The 21,035-nt window shown below is 43.8% G+C and overlaps 1 protein-coding gene across 1 annotated transcript; it reads right to left on the reverse strand.

Moving 5' to 3' along the window:
- Positions 1-690: 690 nt before the first annotated feature.
- On the reverse strand, positions 691-20,647 carry prrc2c (proline-rich coiled-coil 2C). Its single transcript, XM_087785179.1, has 34 exons — positions 20,293-20,647; positions 17,467-17,636; positions 16,977-17,151; positions 16,234-16,343; positions 15,878-16,000; positions 15,492-15,790; positions 15,331-15,389; positions 15,076-15,221; positions 14,907-14,994; positions 14,505-14,664; positions 13,785-14,424; positions 13,212-13,384; positions 12,832-13,084; positions 12,545-12,752; positions 9,972-12,464; positions 9,685-9,845; positions 9,220-9,374; positions 8,725-9,154; positions 8,556-8,641; positions 7,983-8,171; positions 7,656-7,913; positions 7,493-7,585; positions 7,152-7,253; positions 6,919-7,087; positions 6,631-6,849; positions 4,660-4,772; positions 4,387-4,595; positions 4,097-4,328; positions 3,908-4,015; positions 3,627-3,794; positions 3,223-3,323; positions 2,996-3,122; positions 2,264-2,506; positions 691-2,197 (listed from the first exon to the last, which is right to left on the reverse strand). The coding sequence occupies exons 2-34, from the start codon at positions 17,579-17,581 to the stop codon at positions 1,943-1,945; spliced, it is 8,460 nt and encodes a 2,819-aa protein (XP_087641305.1). The 5' UTR covers positions 17,582-17,636; positions 20,293-20,647; the 3' UTR covers positions 691-1,942.
- Positions 20,648-21,035: the final 388 nt, after the last annotated feature.

The raw sequence follows: 21,035 nt of genomic DNA on the forward strand, positions 1-21,035 counted from the left end.
TTGACTGAAATAGAAGAGTCACTTGCTAATGTGTAGACTTTTGTTTTGGAATATATATATCTTTCAGAAAATAACAATCATTACAACAGAAAATAATAATTTATTTATATTTCAGTACAGCCCACAATTAAAGTGCAGGAAAAGAAGTAAGCCAGTAAAATCCTGCAGCTAAACAACATATTAAATTAGTAGAATTCAATTGATAAATAACAGCACAATGTTTACGTGACAAATCTCTAATTGTCGCAAATGAAATGTCTCTTTATAGGAAAAATATTACATTTAAACTATGATTTTAATAACAATTAAATTAGCTATTAATCGTGCCTTAAAATGTAGATGATTTACGTTTTACGTTTACCGAGAAAGTCATTCATAGACACGCATTTAAAAATAGTTTCAAGACACGTACTGTACGTCAATTTGCTGCCATCTAGCGGTTATATTGTAAAGCCGGATTCACATTATAAAGATTTGATAACCAAAGCTCTGTGGGGATAATTCAACGTAGATGTCTTTTATTGGAATGCGCACTGACTCACTGAGCTCCCTTTGGAAAATTATCTTCATCTTTTAGCATCTGCCTTTTGATAAAATACATCAATACTGGAAACCATCGGACAAGTAACTGAAGGTGAAGTTATTGGACTTTCATGTGATAACGAGTAAAAGAAATAGAAAAGTCACATATTACAGTATATTATTTTATTAGTTTCTGTAACCAAACCAAGAGAATGTAAATAAGACCTTACATATTTTAATACAGCGATGAAACCCCTGTACAAGTACAACAAAAACAAAACAAAGAAATCATCCTTCCTCCAATGCAAGGACTCTTCTCTGGCTGGGCAGACTTCTGTACATCTCTTAAGGACACTGACAGCCCAGCGTGGAGATGAGCGCAGTGTCGGTGGGACAGCCAGTGAAGGCGGAGAAAGACAGATCGCCTCAATCAGCAAGAACAGAAACAATACCTTCAGCAAAGAAATGCATCGATGATCAACTCTCTTGGTTCTCCTGCCCGTTTCTAAAGTAGGAACCTTCTACAGATTTGACTCTTCATTTTGTTCTCATTACCCTGTGATGCTGGACTCTAGCTAAGGGCACTGGGTCAGTGAGCAGCAGCAGGTGCTATACAGTGAAGCGTGTGTGTGTGTGTGGCGAAAGAATGGGCGTGAAAGTGGTGAGAGTGTGTGAAGTGATCATTTACACGTGTTCTTCAGAGTCGGAGAAAAACACTCATCCAAACGTCTGCAGCTGCGCTGATTTCACTTTTGGCTAAAAACACAAGAGTGTCAAACTACAAAACGTTCTCCTCCCATTGCAAAAGAAAAAAACGGACTCACCCTCACACACACTCGCACAAACACACTCCAACACTCACAGGCGAGAAGATGAGAGCAAAAGGCAGGAGCAAACGCTCACAGGCAGACTTATCGATGAAACAACCCAACATTCTATCAACTGCTGTGATGTCGACAGTCAAACTCTTCTTTCAAAGGAAAAAACTAATTCTAAATATAGATATTTATGCGTGTGTGTGTGTGTGTGTAACTTGAATGAGTCGCTGCGTTTGTTCTGATGGGGCAAGAGAAAGTTTCTTTCGTAATGTCTTCTGTCAGCAAGCATGTTTCAACACAAACCCTCTCCTGAACCTTCCTATCGTGTGCAGCTTCCTATTTAAGGGTGGGGGGTTTAAAAGGAGCAGAAATGAGAAATATAAAAATGGCAAACTCAGCAGCAAATCTCTAGTTTCTCTCTCCAGTTCTTCTCTTCAGTCACAGTAGATTTCTACAGAACATGTAGATGATTGGTCAGCATCTCAGTCCCGACCACTGGTGGGACTAGTGTTGGGTCAGACACAATGTGGATCTTGTGTCCGTTTTCTTCCCCCACAGCTGATGAGGTTTAGCGACTGAGTAGCTGGACTTTGTTGGTGCTTCTACTTGCTCTCTTCCGTTTTGATGGCCTGTGGCTTGATGGGACCGGTTCGTATGGGTTTGGGCGCAGAGATTGGGGGTTTGTCGGAATCGGGGCGGTCACTTCCTGTTTGGTGGTTTGGCGCCACAGCGTCGATGGAGGGTTTCACTCCCTGATCGAGGCGAGGAGGTTTGCTGACTTGAGCCTTGAGCTGCTGTTGCTGCTGTTGCTCAAAGAACTTGTGAGTGGACTGCAGGACTTCAGCCCGCTGCTTCGCCTGAGGGGGGACATTTAAGGGTCAACACACTGAACTCTAGCAGACCTCATCGACACAAGATCCTACCTTTAGATCCTGCTCAGCCTTCAGAGACGCCTGTGTTCCTCTGGGCACAAGTGGGGGGCCGGAAGGTCCTCTGGGGGGATGCTGGCTGTGCTGTGGGTGTTGGGGTCTTGGGTGCGGCATCAGACCTCCCCCCATGTTGGCTGTCATTGGTGGGCCCATGGCGGAGCGCTGCATCCCCCCGGCAAAGGAGTTTGCATGTGGGGGTCGGACCAAAGGTGAGACCAGGTTGGGCTGCGACATAATCTGGGTGTCAGCGAGAAAACAAGTTAATTCATCGACGAACAAGATGAAAATATTGACATGGATAGATTTATGACTATATTGACACATTTCATTTGCATTCCAGTTTTTTATTTAGTTTATATTTCAATATTGTAAAATATAATTCGATTTTTAAAATGACAATTAACATGTAAATATTCACATCAATTATTTGTGTTGCAATTAAACTTCTGGACTCTAGTTAACATAATCCATCCATCCATTTGGCATCATACATTTGTCTCGATAGCTAATGAAAAATAAAATATTGCGAGATCACTGGCGATGACTATGGACGAGAGGATACAGTCGACTCCAGCAGCTTTTAAAGCTGATGTTTGGACATATTTTAGTTTCAAAACAAATTAAAGCAGTTATGACTTCATCAAGTCATGTGGTCTGCAAAATCCTCAACACCACAGTCAACTCCTCGATAATACTACAAATATATCCTCATGTCTGGGATCTAACCTGTGGGTTGAACTGCCCAGGAAAGTGTTGCGTCAGTCTCATGTTGTTGGAGCTCTGCTGAAACTGCTTCTGGTACAACATGCTGTTCATCTTACTGGACTGGCTACTTGGGGATGTGGAGCTGGCCCTGTGCAGCGGAACAGAAGACATTTAGATCACAACAGAATGCTTCCATTTCTCTCCGTATACTACTACTTACTACTTCACCGTAAAGTAAATGCAAGTACCTGTAGTGGGTGGAAGTGGGCGTCGTGCTCCGGGCACTGACAGGGGGCGTACCAGGCTTCACATCCATTCCACTGCCGAATAGTTTCAGTTCCATGTCCATCTGTAACAAATACAGGTGTAACACACTTAAATCTAAGAGAAAACACATTGAATACGACTAAATATACATACAGTATACAATAAACACGTATTGATGGAACTAGAACAGAAGTATCTCAGTATATTGAATAGTTGAAGTTAATTTTTCATATGTTGGTTTTCATTAAGCACTAAATTATAATTTTTTTAATAATGAGAGAGTTGCAGTCTGTATTTGGAGCAACCTTGAATCTGCCTCATCAGCAAATACAAACACTGCGATACAAACATGTTTGAGGAAACACTTCACATTCTTCACACACACCTTGTTGGTCGGAGGCTGCATCATGTTGTGGTTCGGGCCCATCATGCCTCTGTAGGGCTGCGTGACCGGAGGCTGTCGGCTCATGTTGGGGGGCTGTGCTTGGGGGGGAGTCGGAGGGAGAGCCAGGAGTGGCTGACCGCCACCTGAGCCAAAGTTCGCCAGGGAGAGCTGGGAGCCGAGTAGTGCCAGAGTTAACGTCATTGTGAAATCGTTTGGAAATAAATGCCACTGAATTTCCACATTGAACTGGAAAATGACTTTGATCTCCATTATGTTCTCACCTGTTGCATCGAGCTGGGCGTCTGGGTGTTGCTGTAGTAACTACTCTGACCATGTTGCTGTACCTGCCCAGAGTAGATGTTGGAATGCTGATTCATCCCCTGTCGAGCCTGACCAAATAATAAAAAAAAATTGTAAATGATGATTTTTTACAACCCATCAGCAAACTATCCGCAGGAGCAACTCAGTACCTGCAGCAGGTGAGTGTCAATCAGCTGGGAGCCTCCCATTCCAGACGGCTGGTTGAGTTGGGGCTCAAACAGGATGGGAATGTGCTGTGTGGAAGACTGCTGCTGGTAGGCTAGATTAGACTGAGGCTTGCCCATATCGGGACCCTGCACGCCAGCGTAGCTGTGAAGTGAAGGTCCTGACAGCATCATAGAAGCCTGAGACAGGCTGCTCTGCATGAATGCCTGCTGTGACCTGAGAAAACACGGATCAGTCTCACACATGTAACACTTTATAAACCACATTTTCTTACCTGTAAGGCTGCAGCGAGGAGGTGAACAGGTCTTGAGTCTGGGACACTGGAGGACCAGTACCAAGTCCCAGCTGGGCCTGATGGGCCTGGTGGGCCTGATGGGCCTGGTGGGCCTGGTGGGTGTGTTGATGTTGGTGTTGGTGTTGGTGTTGCGGCTGGCCCTGCAGCGGAGCGTAGATGGGAATGGGAATCTGCTGCACTGCTGTGGGCTGTAGAGGACAAAAAAGGTCATTGTTTCTTCTTTTTAAGATGCAAACAGGCAAACTCGCATACCTGGGACAGACCAGGCTGGTACCCTTGCTGCTGGGCCAGAGAAGGCGGAGCCAGGCGTGGGTGCGGGGTGCTGAAGAGATGGCTGGTGTCCATGTAAAAGGCCGGAATCTGAGCTGCAGAACCATTAAATGTTAACATCAAGACTGATACTTTGGAAAACACAAGCAGGGCTGGGTTCGGAACCGTCTTTTTGTGGCATGGACAGAAATGCTTTGGTAGTTCAGAGACCCGCTTTGTCTTTTGGGACCTAGAGATTAATCACGTTATTTGCTGGTGACTAATGGCAACTAACTAATTGCCTTATGCGGGAAAAAATGTGTTATACCAGAGACTACAGGTGTCAATGTATACATTTTTTTCTACAGATGTATACAAGGCTTCTAACTGTGGTGTAACAGGTGACATGCATGTTGAATTATATAACCACTAGAGGGTACCATTGCCATTAAAACATCCCATTACAGCCAACTCCTTCCAGTAGTTAGACAAAAATAATTTAGAACCTCTTCAAATGGGTAATAAATTATAGCTAACATAACAGATAACGCACACAACTTTATTTGCCTTTATCTTCAGATTATCTATTAAACGCATCTTTTAATTTTCCTAAAAACGAAAAATGCCCCTTATACAATTTCACTGCTCAAAAAGGGATTAAGGGAACACTTACACAACAATGCAAGTCCAAGCCAATCACACTTGAAATCAAACTCTCCACTTCGGAAGCAACACTGACTGACAACAGATTTCACATGCTGTTGCTCAAATGGAATAGAGAGCAGGTGGAAATGATGGGCAATTAGCAAGACAATTGTAACACAGGTGGGAGTTGTGCTAAATGCCCAACACTGTGCAAGGCGTTTGGTTATATCCAGAGAACATCCTGCTGCAACATCCTCCAGCATGATTGGTTGGCAGTGGGTCAGTAATGATGAGCTGGCATTTCCTTGGAGAGCCGCCACGCTGCCATCCATGTGCTCGCCAGAGGTACCCTGACTGGCATTAGGTACCAAGATGTGAGCTTGTCCCTTGTGAGAATATATGCTATTGGCCCTCGGTTCCTCTTAATGCAAGACAACGCTAGACCACATGTGGCTGGAATGTGATGGTGGTTTGTGCAAGATGAGGACATTGATCCTATGGACTGGCCCGACCATTCCTCAAAGAGTCTAATTGAGCACATCTTGGTCTCGCTCCATCCACCAAAGCCATGTTGCACCACAGACTGTGGTTACTGGTTACTTTAGTCCAGTGCTGTCTCAAATCGCATGCTTCTCTTAGTATACTGGCGATTGATCAGGATACGCATCAGAATAGTGTACGTACTAGCTGATACACAAATTCTCAGCAGATAGTATTTCTCAAATCAAACACTGCTGCTACGCACTAACCGGAAATGACGCGACAGCTTCTTATTCTACTACTCAACGATGCTTGCAACCAGCTGTAGGAAGACTATTGCCGACACCTGATGGGAGCACGTTTTGAAAGTTTGGATCAAGAAACATGAGAAACTAAATATTTGCGAGATATTAACTTCCGTTTACAATGTCTATGCAACTAAGATGGCGGACGTTTAAGGTAGAAAGTGTCCATTGATCCATACTCAGTTTTGTGGGCATTTTAGTACGCCAATTTAGGGTGCATGGCGCACTAAATTTTGCATACTAAGAATTAAGACGCACTTATAATACTAAGTTTTAGTACACAAGTACGCAATTTGAGACACATCTCAGGTCTGGGAGGAGATACCTCAGGAAACCATTCGCCTCAGCAAGAGCACCCCCAGACGTTGTAAGGAGTTCACACAGGCACGTGGATGCCACACCAGTACTGAGCCTCATTTTGACTTGTTTTAAGGACACTACATCAAAGTACAAGGCAGATGGAATTTATTAATTCCAACTCCAGAACAACGACATTCAGAAGTTGCAAACATCCCAAATCTGACCAAAGCTGAACCTTTCTCACCTGCTGCAGACTGTGACACATAAACTTGGGGGGTCTGCTGCTGCTGGGGGTGCAAAGGTGGGATGCAGCCCAGCTGAGAGAAGCTGCTGCTGCTGCTACTGTTGGAGGAGGACAGACCTCCACTCTGCAGTTGCTGGGGCTTCACTTTACAGATGTTCGGAGGATCGGAGGCAGTGGTGGTCTTTGTGCCCAGAGACGACGTGGTGTAGGTACCAGAAGCTGCGCATATTTTAGATTTATTTATTTATGTCCATTTTGTAACGGGAGAGAATTTTAACTGATGTTTACCTGACAGAGAGGTGCTGGGTGTGACAGAAGCCACAGGAATCTGAGGCATGGAGGCCGAAGAAAAGGAATAAGAGGATGCACCGGAGGTGATGGGAGAAGAGGACGTCGTCACCGGTGAGCTCTTTTCCAGGCTTGGTGAGTTCTCCCATGCCTTTCTTGCAGATTCCATCTTGGGACGAAACATGCAAGTGAGGATTAGGATCGTAAAGTCAGACACTGCCACTCAAGCTTACCTTCAGGGTCAGATCCACAGTAGCAGGAGACACTGTGCTGAGACTGTTTGTCTGCTGCAGGGTCTCTCTTCGAGGAAGCGGCAACGAATGAGGGAGCGCCACCTTGAAACCCAATCATACAAGGTTCAATACACTTGCAAAGATTTATAAATTTAGGTGTGGAGTTGAAAGGATAACATCTTGTACGTAAAGAAGGTTGCTTTTTGTTCTAATTATATTTTATACATGTGCGTTTATTTTATGAAACGTCTTATCACCATCTATTTTGTCAAATTGTATTCCTTAAATGTCTATTGAGCATTTGTCTAATAGATATTGGGAGTAAAAAAACAACAACTTACATTGGCCACCAAACTATCTTCCATTTTACTTCCTCCTGTGGGAACACTATCAGCCAGCGAGGCAGACGGGGTGGTGTAGTCAGTAACGGACTCCTTTAACACAACAGAAACAATTTGTCAATACAGAAAAATTAATCAAAGCACAAGCAGTGTGCACACACACCTTAGAGTTGCTGGTGTACTCTGCAGAGGGGACCGTGATCATGCCCTCGATATCGCCTCCCAGCTCTGGTACTGTTGGATCACTTGTGGTAGGACTGGAGTCTGTGGCTCTGCCGACGCCTCCACCGGGTACTACTCCCTCCATGACCTCCACTTCACCTCCACGTGCATCTTTGGCCTTGCGATTTTTAAGTGAACGTTCCTTGCCAATGGGTCCGGGTTTGTACTCCTTGGTCTCGACGGGTTCAATGTCGGAGAGCTACAAATATTTATCATTTTAGAATAGTAAATATATAGAAACTTTGTGAGACTCTATTCGACTAAATACCTTCTGTGATTTGATTGGGCCGGCACGAACTTGCTTCTGTCTCTGTTCTTTGGGAGCAGGAAGCTTGTTGTCAGTTTCTAACAAAGCAGGAATACCGTCACTGTCAGTGCTGCCAGCAGACGACGGTGCTCCAAACTGAATACTGTCGATTGCCAAATCCGCACTTGAATCTGATGCTGGTTTCCCACCCTAGAGTAATATACAAAAACAACATTTCAAGTATTTATATACAACAATTACTACTTGGATAGCATGCAGATTTATGGTTCTTGTAGAAGTTATCTTATAACAACATGTTTATGTAGCCCAAGACTTTAAATAACATATGTAATATTTAGAAAAATATATAAATTGGAAAGCAAATTATCACTGCATTGACACTTCCCTACATTTCCCAAGTTGCTACAACAACCGATTTTTAATAAATAATTCTTACCAAATATAAAATTAAAAAATCCTAGTTATCATAACATTTTTAAAGGCCTTATTTTTAGATTTTGTTGATGATATGCCTTTTTAAAAGCTTTTTAAGGATCGTGGAAACCCTGAAGAAAGAGGACACAAGGTCAATACCTCAGAAGGGACAGTTCCAGTGAAGGCGTTTAGAGGTTTGTTCCAGGCACTGACAGAAGGTGGCTGTGGAGGGCTGATGGGACCAACTGGATTAAACAAATAAAACAGGCTTAGTTGTCAATGTAAAACGAAAAATACAATTCAAACAAAAAAAAACTAAAACACTTACGCTTCTTGACGTCAGGAAGAATGGTAGAGCCTGCTACCTTGTTCTCCCAAAGTTCTGTACCAAGAGTACTGTGGGCCTGAGCAGTTGCTGGGGGAAGGTTCTTGGAGGGAAAGTCTACTGTTGTAGGAGCAACTGAGGACAGAGGGGGCACCGGTGCCGCTTCAAGCGGCTGGGGAGTTGCAGCAGCTTGGCTAGTGGGGTGATGAGGATGCTGTGGGGCACAGACGGGAGCTTGCTGTGGAGCCAGTGGAGTCGAGGAGACAGAGGGCTGAGACTGTGGCAAGACATGTTGTTGTTGCTGATGTTGCTGTTGTTGTGATGGTGGTTGTGATTGCGGCTGCTGTTGTGATGATTGCTTTTTAGCAAATCTTGGGGGCAGCTTTCCTCCGCTTCCCCTACTCTTGTCACCAGAGCCCTTCTTGCCCCAGTTCTGTTGAGAATACCGTACATAAAAAATACATACTTGCTGATGTAACAAAAATAAAACAGTCTTACCTGAGGAGTCTGTTCCTCCTTTTTCCTTTTCTCCTCATCCTGTAAGCGTTTTTGTTGCTTCCTTGAGACCACTTCAGTAAATCCATCATCATTGGTGCAAGACTGTGGGTCATCTGTTGTGGTCACCTCTGGATGGTCATCAATAATCACCACACCTGGGAAAAAAAACAATTTGCAATTTAATTGCAATATAAATGGTGTCCATGACAAATTCAAATAAGTGATTGTGTCTGAAATAATTATCCTTACTTTCAATTGTGAAATAGATAACTAGACAAAATGTTAATTATAAACAATTGCAAACATTCTAACAAGCCATAACTTCAAGTTAAAAATGTATATTTTTATCCACGAGTTTTAAATGTTTAAATAAAAAAATAATAAAAAAGGGGCTCAACATGAGAGCTTTTTATTCCCACAATGCAGCATAGGATTTACCAACGTGTAACAGTCAAGTGTTCTTACTGGCATAATTGTTGAGGTCAAACTGGGACAGAGCGTTCTCCTTGGGCTTCTTGGCAGCCTGTTTGGCCTCGTCTTTGCGTCGGGCTGACTGATCCTTTATTTGTCTTTGAGCTGTTCCTCCCGTTGTAGCACTTGGGTCTTGATTTTGTTGATTAGCAGGCCTGTAATTTGGTGAACATATGATATAATTAGTCAAACCAGACTTAAAAGTCCATCTGATCTTTTAAACAACACTTGAATGCACAAACAATGCAAATTTGGTTTTGAAGTTGAATCTCAACACTCACCCTTTACGACCAGTTTTGGCTCCAGCCCTTCTATCCCCCCCTTTTGCTCCTGGGTAACTGCGGCCAGGTTTGGCTCCGGTGTTGCCTCGACGATTTGGTCTTTCTAAAGGCCTCTGGTTTGAGAAACTTCTCTTTGAGGAAAGAGCTCCATCACGTTTGGGACTGATGACTCCATCTGATGGGCTTTTGTTGGGTGTCAAAGAGCGTTGAGGAGGAGCAGGTGCTGACGCAGAAGGCAACTCTTTCGAAGTCTCAAGAGCCCCTTTCCTTTCCTCTCGCTCTCTTCTTTCATTAAAGTCACTGCTCTCCGATGCCGTTTCCCATTCTTCGTTGGCTTGATCAGACGAGTTTTGGTTTGACAGGTCAGGGGACTTGGTACCAGCTGCAGTGACAGTGGGACTGCTTGTCTCGGATAGGGCCGTCTCCACATTAGAGGACAGATTAGGTGCAGAAGCGGTTGCTTCAGCAGAGACTGTAATGGGTGTTCCGGGAGCCCTTGACAAATTTGGATTTGGAGACATTTGAGCAGAGCTCGACGCTGGTGGAGCAGGCACTGATGGTAGTTGGTTAGGAGGAGCAGTATCTCCACCAGCAAATACTGCCGCTTCTCGCTCTTTTAGTCGTCGGAAACGGGGAGGCTTGTCCTGTCTGGGAGGTCGTGCAGGTCTGGCTCGACGAGGCCTTTCTCTGCTACTCTGTAAAACACCTTCTCCAAATCTCTTGCCATCAGACTTCAGTGGCCGTCGGTCATTATGAAGATTGTCATATCTTGAAGTAGGCTCCATGTCTTCAGGTCTGAATGTCTCCATGGGCTTAGAAGGCCATTGAGATGAAGAGTCTCTGAGTGGGGGCCGTCTAAGTGGGGCTGTGCGAGGCCCTCCGCGTTCCCTTGGTCCTCCTCGTCTACTATATAATCCACCCCGTCCTCTTCGAGACGGCTCTCCTTTGGGCAAAAACCCTGGCTTGGGCCTAATGTCGTCATCACCACGAGGTCCAACTTTTTCCCCCATGTGAGGTGGTCCAAATCCTGGCTTGTGTGGGCCTGGCCTAGCCTCCCCTGGAAACTCACGTCTTAGTGGGCGGTTAGGTTTTGTGCTTGGCTCACGATCAGAAGGTCCAGTGTCACTTGCAGATTCCCTCCCACCTTCGCTTTCAGAGTCTGTGTCAGAACCCCTTCGCCTTCTCCGTTTTGGAATGACCTCAAAGTCCGAACTCTCACTCCGAGTTTCGCTTTCTTCCCTGTTGCGAAAAGCGGCTGCCCCTGCTGGTAAATCAGATCGTGAGCGAGGTTCTCGGTACGGATACTCCACTCTGATTCGTCCACGGTTGCCCCTGCTACGTCCACTGTATGTCCCCCTGTAGCTCCGACCTCTAGAGTAATACTCTCCCCGGCCACGGCCTTTAAAGTTTGAGTCAATGGGCCACTCTCTTTCCCTGTCCAATTCTCGCTCCCTGTCCCTGTCCCTTTCCCCTTCTCTGACTCGGTCCCCGTCTCTGACTCGGTCCCCGTCTCTGACTCGGTCCCCGTCTCTGACTCTGTCTCTGTCTCTGTCTCTATCATCTCTTCTGTAGCTTCTGGGAGGAAGATTAGAATCCTTTCTAGAGGGTAGTTTGGGTTCTGGAACTTTGTCATTACTAGGTGGTTTGTCAAGTTTATTCTCCTGTGAAGAGGAGGTGGGGGGCCCAGGAGAAGGCAGTGGGTCTCTTGCTTTTGGATGGACAGTCTGTGATTCCAAAACTTCAGCTGGGTCATTCTTCCCTTCACTTTGAGTTTTGGAGCCTTCAGACAAGGCAGCAGCAACAGTGGGAGGTTTGGATGACGCTTCCTTTTTAGGCCTTTCTCCCCGATCACCCCTCTCGTGACGCTTCTCCCTTTCTTCTCTTTGCTCCCGCTCTTCTTTCATGTCTCGTAAAACAGGCTTCTTAATAGGTCCTGACCTGCGGAGTGGTCTTTCCCCACCTGGACCTTCTCTACGACCAGTTCCACTTCTCCCACCCCAACGCAGCTCTGATTTCTGCTTGCTTGATACTGGCAGAGGGAGTTTATCTTGTTTGTGGAGTCCATCTGACGGAGGCGTAGCTCTGTTGTTTGTTATTGGACCCTGTGAATACATTTCATTTTGAGGCTTATCCTCTAGTCTGTCCCCTGTGTCCTGCAGCTCCATTGATTTTGTTACCATTGTCAATCCGTCAAACCTGGGCTCATCAAGTTTCAGGGAGTTACTTGAACCCTGGGAGACACTCCTTTTAAGCATAGCTTGGCCTAAAGCTTCCACTTCTTCCCCACTTGGTAGTCCTGACTCCTCTGGATCAAATCCTGAACTGGCCTGGACACGGTCTAAGGTTGCAGGCACATCATCAGGTCCCTGGGAGAAAGCCGACAAGGAGTCTGTGTTGTCTCGAAAGAAGTTACTTTTCCGAGAATCTAATGCACTGTGGTCTTGAGGATAAATTCCAGAAAGACCTCTGTCAAGATCCAACCCAGAGTCAATCCTAGAGATTACAAGAAAACATGTTTTAAAAAATGCCAAAAACCATACATAAAACATTTTATTACGATCCAATTGTCATACCTTGGTTCTTTAATATCATCTCGTACTTTTGGAGGAGTAACAGATGGTAGCGATTCTGTCTGTTGGTATGGGTCGGAACCCCACACCATCCTTGAATCTGGCAGCCCATGGTCACGAATTGGTCTGGTTAAATGGTCAAAGGAATCTGAGCTTGAGCTGGAGTGGTCACCTTGATCTCTCCGCGCAATTTGTTTTGGGGGCATTCTCCCTAATAAGTACACATAGTTACATTGTTAAACGGTTTAAACAGCTTGTCTATCATACATCTGCATCATCTATCGTCATACCAGGGTGAATATTAGCCGGCATATCCATTGGAGGACGTCCAGACATCATGCGAGGGTCCATGTAAGATTGCATCATTAGCCAGCGAGGATCAAATCCCATAGAAGCCAGGTGTTGATGATGAGGCGCCATAGGCTGATACATTGAGCGATGTTGCTGCTGTTGGGTTGGTGGGACTCCCCCTCCACCAGATGGAGACACATTGCCCCCACTATGTTGCTGCTGTTGCTGCCATTGTTGCTGCTTCATCTGCTCCTGTAAGAAAAATTACCAGGAACATAAATGAGGAACCAATCCACAAAGAAATTATAATAGTTCACACCAATACTGATATTAGGTAAATTACTAGATTAGGTCAAAAAACTAAGCTATACCCTTGTACCTGTTGTCTGAGGAAACGAGGAGGCAGAGACTTCTGAAACTGTTTGGAATAACCCGAGGTAAGAGATGGCCGCATGGCCATTGCCGCTTCTCCCTCCAGTTGTGGTGGTGCAACCTGAACCTCTTCGCTGATGGGTGAGTCCAAGCGAGGCAATGTCAAGTGAGGTTCATCCCCTGTAGAAAAAGAGAAGCCAAATGCATAAACACAGGAACATGTTTTCATTCAGGGTGTTTTTGCTAATAACAAAAAAATTGTAAAATATTTTGTATAAATATGTATTCAACTTCGCCGTTTTAAATAAAATAATGGGAAGATCTAACCTAATTCATAACAACACTGCACATTAACCCTTGTGTTGTCTCTGGGTCAAGGTGAACAACCTCCACCACTGCACATGTTGTTGATGCCAGGGAGGTTGTTCACCTTGAAACTGAGATAAGACAAGGTTTGACTCAAGAGAACACTAGGGATACAAATAACAGATTAAAAAAAAAAAGACAAAATGGCATACATTTTCTGTTCTCCAGATCGTATGTGTAAATTACGTATGTTATGTTGTCAAAAAAATTGTACCTCTGTTGTCATCAATGTTGAAATAGTCACGGACAGGCAGGGTTGTCCTTTCATTCTGGCTCTCCTCTACCAGTGGACAAACTTCCTCCAAAATAGTCTCTTCTTTAGTGTGAGGCTCTGGTGTTGGGGTCTGTGTTCGCTGCACAGGAGGGCTTGGCTGATGATGAGGATCATCATCAGTAGTGTCTCCTGGTTCAACTAATTCTTGGTCTTGTTCAACCCTCTCCATCTCCAGATCTGTCCCCTCGGGCACAGAGGACATGACGAGAGGTGGCTGCGATTGGGAAACTGGGATTGATGGTACAGGACTCGATGCAGGAGGCGGGGCCAATGTGGGCGCCTCTTCTTTGGCTGGTGCTGCTTCGTCGACATTGGGCTGCAATGGGCCTGATTTGCCCTCAGTAGTTTGGCGGTGTTTTTCATTGAGACGTTTGAGTTTCTCAGCACATGCAGCAAGTCGTTGTTCCTCCATCCGTTTCTCCTCTTCCTCTCTCCTCCGCCTAGCCCTTTCTACAGCTTCGGAAACTTCTGGTTTCTTACGCTTTTGCCTCCATGCGTCAGAATCCTCTTCACCACTAGGTGTTGGTGTAGTTGCTGGTTTGACACGAGACACCCCACCACTGGCTGATCGACCTCCACTCTAAAGAATGGGAAAAGGGTGGTCAGGTACAGTGAAGTTAACTTTTTTTTGCAAAAAGTGTGGCAACAATAAATGGTCACCTGGTAGTCTTGAGCAGCAGATGGTTTACCAGGAGCAGAAGAATCTGCATTTTCAGCCCAAGTCGTTTTATTGCCGCCACGTTCCTCTGACCCCTCCTTCCAGGTGTCCTGGCCCTCTGAGGGGCGAGATTTTGATCGCTCCACTTTGCCCATCCAATCCCTTAAAATAATGCCGCAGAAAATCCCAGCAGATATTAAACAGAGTCTTGACATTAATTGATAATATGTGTTTACAGCTGCTCGATATCCTCTAGAGGACTTCAATTAGATACAGAATATTATTGATCCATTGCCCCTTTCCGGAATTAGGGTATTTGTATTGAAAGTCAGGTTACGGTCAGTATGTTGATTTTAAGCAGGAATTAAAAAAATCTCAACTTCTGGAACAGATAGAATAATTACCAATTTTCTCCTTTGTCTTTAGCACCATGATTCTCTTCATCATCACTGAAGTTAAGCTTCTCTGTGTAGTCCACCTCCATTTGAGCTCCTAAGATAAAGAATGGTAAGAATTGTGTTGGTTCAGATGGATATTAGACATTCATTTTTTGGCTACAGTGCATCTACTCACCAGCCCAGCCTTCATCAGCATCAGTGTCCAGGTTGTCCAGCTCTTTTAGCTCTGTGGCACTTATTATCGATGGCCTGTCAGGATCCTGATGCCATGCCTGAGACGGCGGCTGCTGAGGTCTAGGAGCTCGCGGGCCCCTGCTTGGACTATAAAAATAAAGATAATTTTGAATATTTACCAATTTAAGTCTTAGAAAAGAAATTCATATTAACACTCAAACTGCTTATATATGTCAATTAAAAAAAGTGCACTCACTTTGCAGGGTCCTGTTGACCAGGGTATCGTACATTTCCTTGTCCCTGACTGAATGACATCTGAGGATAAGCATGAGACAAAAAAAAAACATTGTTATCTAGATGCGATGAAAGTAAAAGCAAAACAGAGAAAACTGCTTTTTTCAAATTAATTAAACTCACGTAGGATGGCATCATGCTCCTGAAAGCAGGGTCAAAGTGGGTGGGGACACCAGCAGGAGGCTGCTGCCCACCATTGAGTTTGGGGTGTGGAGGGCCAGAGGGGGGTAACCTCTCCCTCCCATCTTTTTTCTCCTTCTGGCCATCAGTGGTTGTATTTCGACCAATCTCATCAGCTTCCTCGGGGGGAGAGGAGGTACCAGGGCCTGTTGCAACCTCCTCTGGAGCCCTGTTCTCCATGTCTGAGGGGTTGAGTGTAGTGTTCAAATTTCTTCCGCCACCTTCACGCCAACTGCCAACATCTGTTAAAGGAAGATTAAGTAATTGTTTGAATTAACTTTGAAAACAATTTAAACATCAAGTTAATACAGAGATTTGAGTGGTCATACTTTGCGGTCGGAGGCTGGGTCCAGGTCCATAAGGCTCCTCCTCTTGACCCTCTTTTTCCCCTTCACCAGCTGCCTGTAAGCTGGGAAACTCCTGGTGAAAATGGCTGCTCACTCGAGGCGCTCCTGTACACAAGAAATGCATTTTTAGATCAAAATGAATTTAAAGAATCCTTAATCCTTAGTTGTAATGAGCAGCAACTTTAATGTAACAACAATCAACTTTCATTTGTTTCATTGCAATGCCAAAATATTTTCAGACATTTTAATTTGGAATAATTGCAACTTCAATCAATCAAAAACTTTCTGGATTTTTTCACGTATTCAAGAAACAGATAATGTCACATAACAATAAATACCGTCAGGCTGTATTTGCTTGTTGTTTGCCCAGGATCGGCTCCCTACAACCGACACCTCTTGTGGCTGAACCACTGGTGGTTTGACCGGGGGTGGAGGGGTTTCTTGTTGCCTATAACACAACAAACATACAACATGAAATTATTGAAGCTCAGAGTTTTAACAACATGCCTGCAAGTTACGTGAGCTGTCGTTGACCAATGTATGTTTTTGTCATGCGATGTGTTTACAAAGAAGTTGTGATATTTGAAAGAGACCTCTCAAGCTTTATTGATCGTTATAATAATTTGATTGTTAAAAGATAAAACGACTCCAACATTTCTATATTCATACATACAAGTTTATCGGACTCAAGGGTTTAAAATGTAACACGCAATACTATGGTGACTCGCATTGCGGCCTTGTGATTTACCAAAATTGACAAGATTTTTTAGAGCTGTTTGCCACATAAAACCAGTTTGAGGTAAGTAACTAATGAAGGATTTTAAGTGTGCCTTATAGTCTGAAAAATATGGTAAATTAAGTTAGGCAATTTATCTTTTATGTCGGCTATAATTTAGTACCTAAAAGATTAACTCATAACTACTGGAAGAGCCATGCTGCAATGTTATTAGGAGGTGTTTCAATGGAGACAGAACCCTCTAGTGGTTATATAGCGCTACTGCTTGTAACCGGTTAAGACGCGTTTCCAAGCCTCAACTACATGTGTACTTTTAAACCAGCATGCATGTGTTTATTCTTTCACCTCTCCTCCCCAGTTTCGGTTCGAGATGCCCAGCCGCTTCCGTCTTTTGGAACGATGTTGACGTTGGGGTCGTTTCCTTTGTTCTCCGCTTTCAGGCTGGGAAGGCTGGCTGGTGGGGGCATGCGCCGACTGGCAGCGACTTTGCCCAAACTCTGGAGCCCATGTCTGGCAGCCACTAAAACATGCATTCAATGTAGAAGAGATTAAGATTTTGGGAATGACCAACACAAGCACCAACTATGTTATGTTATATGCAAGTACGTAAGTAATTCATTTATATTTGTAGAGCGCTTTTCCAGACCAGGGTCACAAGGCGCTTAAATAAGCAAAACAATACCCAATAAAATACATACTTAAAAGATCAAGACAACACAGGAGTCTCAATATATTGTCACGAGTATAGCAAAACATAGCAACTGCGGCAATAGATTTAAAAAAAATTGTATATTTTTCTGCTTTTATGTAATTTTTAAAAGATACAGTAGCTTACCAGCAGTTTTCTGGGTTTCCAGAGATTTTCCCTTGTAGGTGTTGAAGAGGCTAAGGGTTGCATACTTTGTTTTGCCATCCTTTGCCTTGGTGGTCTGCCCTGACTTCTCTGACATTTCGCTTGAAACTCATCGAGTCTGGTCCTCTGGCCTCGCCCCCAGAACCAGCCTCCTTAACACAACAAGAAAATAGAAGATTAGGACGCCAATCAGTTGTTCAATGAAAATTGTTCCAGATATCGCTCAAATTTCCAAACATATACAAACAATTTATTTAAGCCTTTGAAGTTTCAGAGAGTGAACCACAGTCAGATACTTTATAACGGTAGATATGTGTTCTTACAAATTAAGCCTATAATTTAACCAGTTAAAAATAATTATTAACAGATGTCTCGGCCTTCTGCCAAGTAACAAAATAAACTAGAAAGTGTTAAAGAATAAAGACACCTTAATCTTATCCATATTTTCTTAAGGGCAATTGGCAAAAGAATAAACGAAACAATATGAAATGTTATATAAACTGAGTGTCAAACTGAGATAAGCACACAAGACCAGTAACACTGGTGATGGATAGGTCACTGTCATAGCTATAAATTATAGTTCATCCAATGTAAAAAAGAAAAGAAAAAAGGACAGTTTAAAAAATGTACTAGATATGAGAAAAAAGACGATTTGTGTAAAAGTGTGATGTTTTGACAAGAGGCTTCAAACTTTAAGCAACTGATTATTGAGTAGCTTGGCCAGACAGCTTGGGTACATGTTTTTCCGGGGGTATGATGACCTATGTGTGCAGCACAAAGAATCTATACTGAAGACTCTGGTGGCCAAAATCTGCCATCTTCAATATTGGTTTAGGTTGTCCATCCAGATACACAAGAGGAATAGGGGGACTTGGAGTGTATCGACTCACTTTTTCCATGCACCATTTATAGGGACCAAATTGGTCTACCTCATAGACAAATGTTCACCCCATTTTTGACAACATTCTTCACTGAATTAAAATTTTAAATCAAAAGACTGGGTAATTTGCTTAATACTCTCATAGAAATGTAAGGAACGTTTGTTGTGTCCACATAAACATTTACGAATACAGAAAAACAAAATATAAAATACAAAAGTAAAAAGCTGCTTGGTTTGTATTAATCATTTCTTATCACAACTAAGGGACTCTAAACCAAATATGACAAAACATTCCACTGAAACCATGAATTTAACCATAACACATATCACATATCCAACTATTGGTTAAGAGCAAAAGATGAGGCATGTTTGCCACTAGAGAATAGTGAAGTCATCAATACCACAAAGAGAACGTCCCATGAGAATTGTAGTCAATTGAACCACTCACACCAAATTTGTGGGGGTGCACCATTCAATCCTGAGTCCAATTGATTCTAACCTACAGCATTACAGATCTTAACATGTGAAAGGGTAAAGAATTAAATGTTGTATATGCATCATAAGAAAGTGCCACAGTACAGTTACTGTAAGACTGCAGGGACTTAATTATATATATAAAAAATGCACTTACAGAAGTCCAGGGGTACCAAAACCAAATATGTCTCTATATGAACATGCATTAACCAAACAGTCAGACCACAACTCATGAGTAAAACTTTCAAATGAGATCTCTCACAAACGATGCAATGGATTTCCAGCTACATCTTTTGATGTGGCAGCATGTTGCGGAGGGACATTCGAATCAGATGAAAAATGTTGAGTCACATCTGCGGTCCCCTTCTCTTGCACTAAAGGACTGTTGAGAAGAGACCTGCAGGACCAAACTCCTGGTGGAATCAGTGGCTCGTACTGGCAGGGATCAGAGGCCTTATTTAGTTCTGCTGCGTCGTGGGTACCGACTGAGTTGGAGCAAAAATGAGATACCATAATAGGTGACACCCAGGCCATCGTCGAGATTCTCCTTACCAGTTCAGGTGCGTATTGGCAAAAATCTGGCAACATGATATGCATCACCATACTGGCTCAACAACTCTCCCTTCAGGGGTCACCACAGCGAATCAACCTCCATCTTACCCCGTTCTCTGTATCCCCATCTCTCACACCCACCAACTTCATGTCCTTTTTAACCACATCCATAAACCTTCCCTTTGGTCTTCCTCTAGTTCTTCAGCCTGGCAGTTCCCACCCCAGAATCCTGCTACCAAATATGCTCACTATCCCTCCTCTGTACATGAGCAAACCATCTCATTCTGGCCTCTCTGCCCTTACCTCCAGAACCTCTAGTATTGCTAGAGTACTTGACTCTGGAGTAGACTCTAGAATTTACAGAACGAATGACTCTTGGCTGGGTCATAACAGCAATCAATTGTTTTTTAAACCAACATGCATGTTCAAACATCAGCTTTAAAAGTGGCTGGATTTGACTGCATCCTCTTGTCCTCAGCATTTCAATTTTTCTTTAGCTGCAGGGGAAGTAATGGCTGCCATCTAGTGGCAAGAAGTTTGATTGCAACATAAGAAAAGAAAGAAAAAAAACAGAAATACAAACGCAGACAATTGTACATACAAGTTAAGTGTACATAAAAACTACTGATTTATATAATTTTACACGCACATTATTGCATACGTAACCATGAAAGCTATGATAAAATTCAATATGATGTGGAAGCCAAAGTAAACGATAATGTGTTCTTGAATATGGACAGAGTATCGTGAAAAATATAATTTATCAGGTCATTTTTGTATGTTTTCTCACCAGTCGCCATCACATCCACTTCCAGCCCTTCACAGACCAAAAGCTAACCAGCTAGCACAATCAAGCCCATGCACAAGTGCAGATACGAGACTCACAAAACATGCAAACCCACCCGCCACCGCCGGTTTCTCCTTTTTCCTTCCTTGTCGTATCACCGCAGACGTTGATTTCGTTTCCGGCCCGGTTCGCTTGAGACGAGCGTGTGTCTGGCCGGCGGATTACAATAGCTAGCTAGCCTGCTAACGATGCTTAGCTAGCTCCTCTGCGTCCACATGCACCGACTCGGTAACGATTCTTCTGGGTCGTGGGAAGCCACCAACCCTTTCACGTTCGTTCGGGCCGTGGTGCTCTGTTGCGGGCTGCGGACGAGCGGCTCTTCTGCGTCTCTGTACGCCCAACGCGTGAGACAAGACCGAGCTTCTGGTTCTGTGAGGCCCCACTGGTACCGCGGCCTGTCGCACAATCAAAGATGGAAGCCGGTGGTTGCCAGATTAGTGATCTCATCCCCCCTTTGCAACACGCAATCCGGTTCCGCTTGGCGATCGAAAAGGCATAATTATGTTCTGTTTTTTACCGTTTTAATTGTAATTTAGTAACGTGTTACATCATTCATTGCCACGATAAAGTATAGTTTACAAAATGCGCACCTTCAATTAAACATGAATACATAGCCACGTACTAAATACTAATAACTACAAATGTGTTCCCTAAATTCGACACTAAAGCAATGACTTTGATTCCAAACTAAAAAATGTGAATTATACATTTAAAATATGGTAGTAAAAGAAAGCGCTTTTATTGTCACGTACAATGGTCGGGATGCATAAATGTTCCAACCTGGCAACCGAGAAAGCG

This window comes from Callionymus lyra, chromosome 2 (assembly GCF_982586985.1).
Source record: "Callionymus lyra chromosome 2, fCalLyr1.hap1.1, whole genome shotgun sequence".
Classification (NCBI taxonomy): Eukaryota; Metazoa; Chordata; class Actinopteri; order Syngnathiformes; family Callionymidae; genus Callionymus; species Callionymus lyra.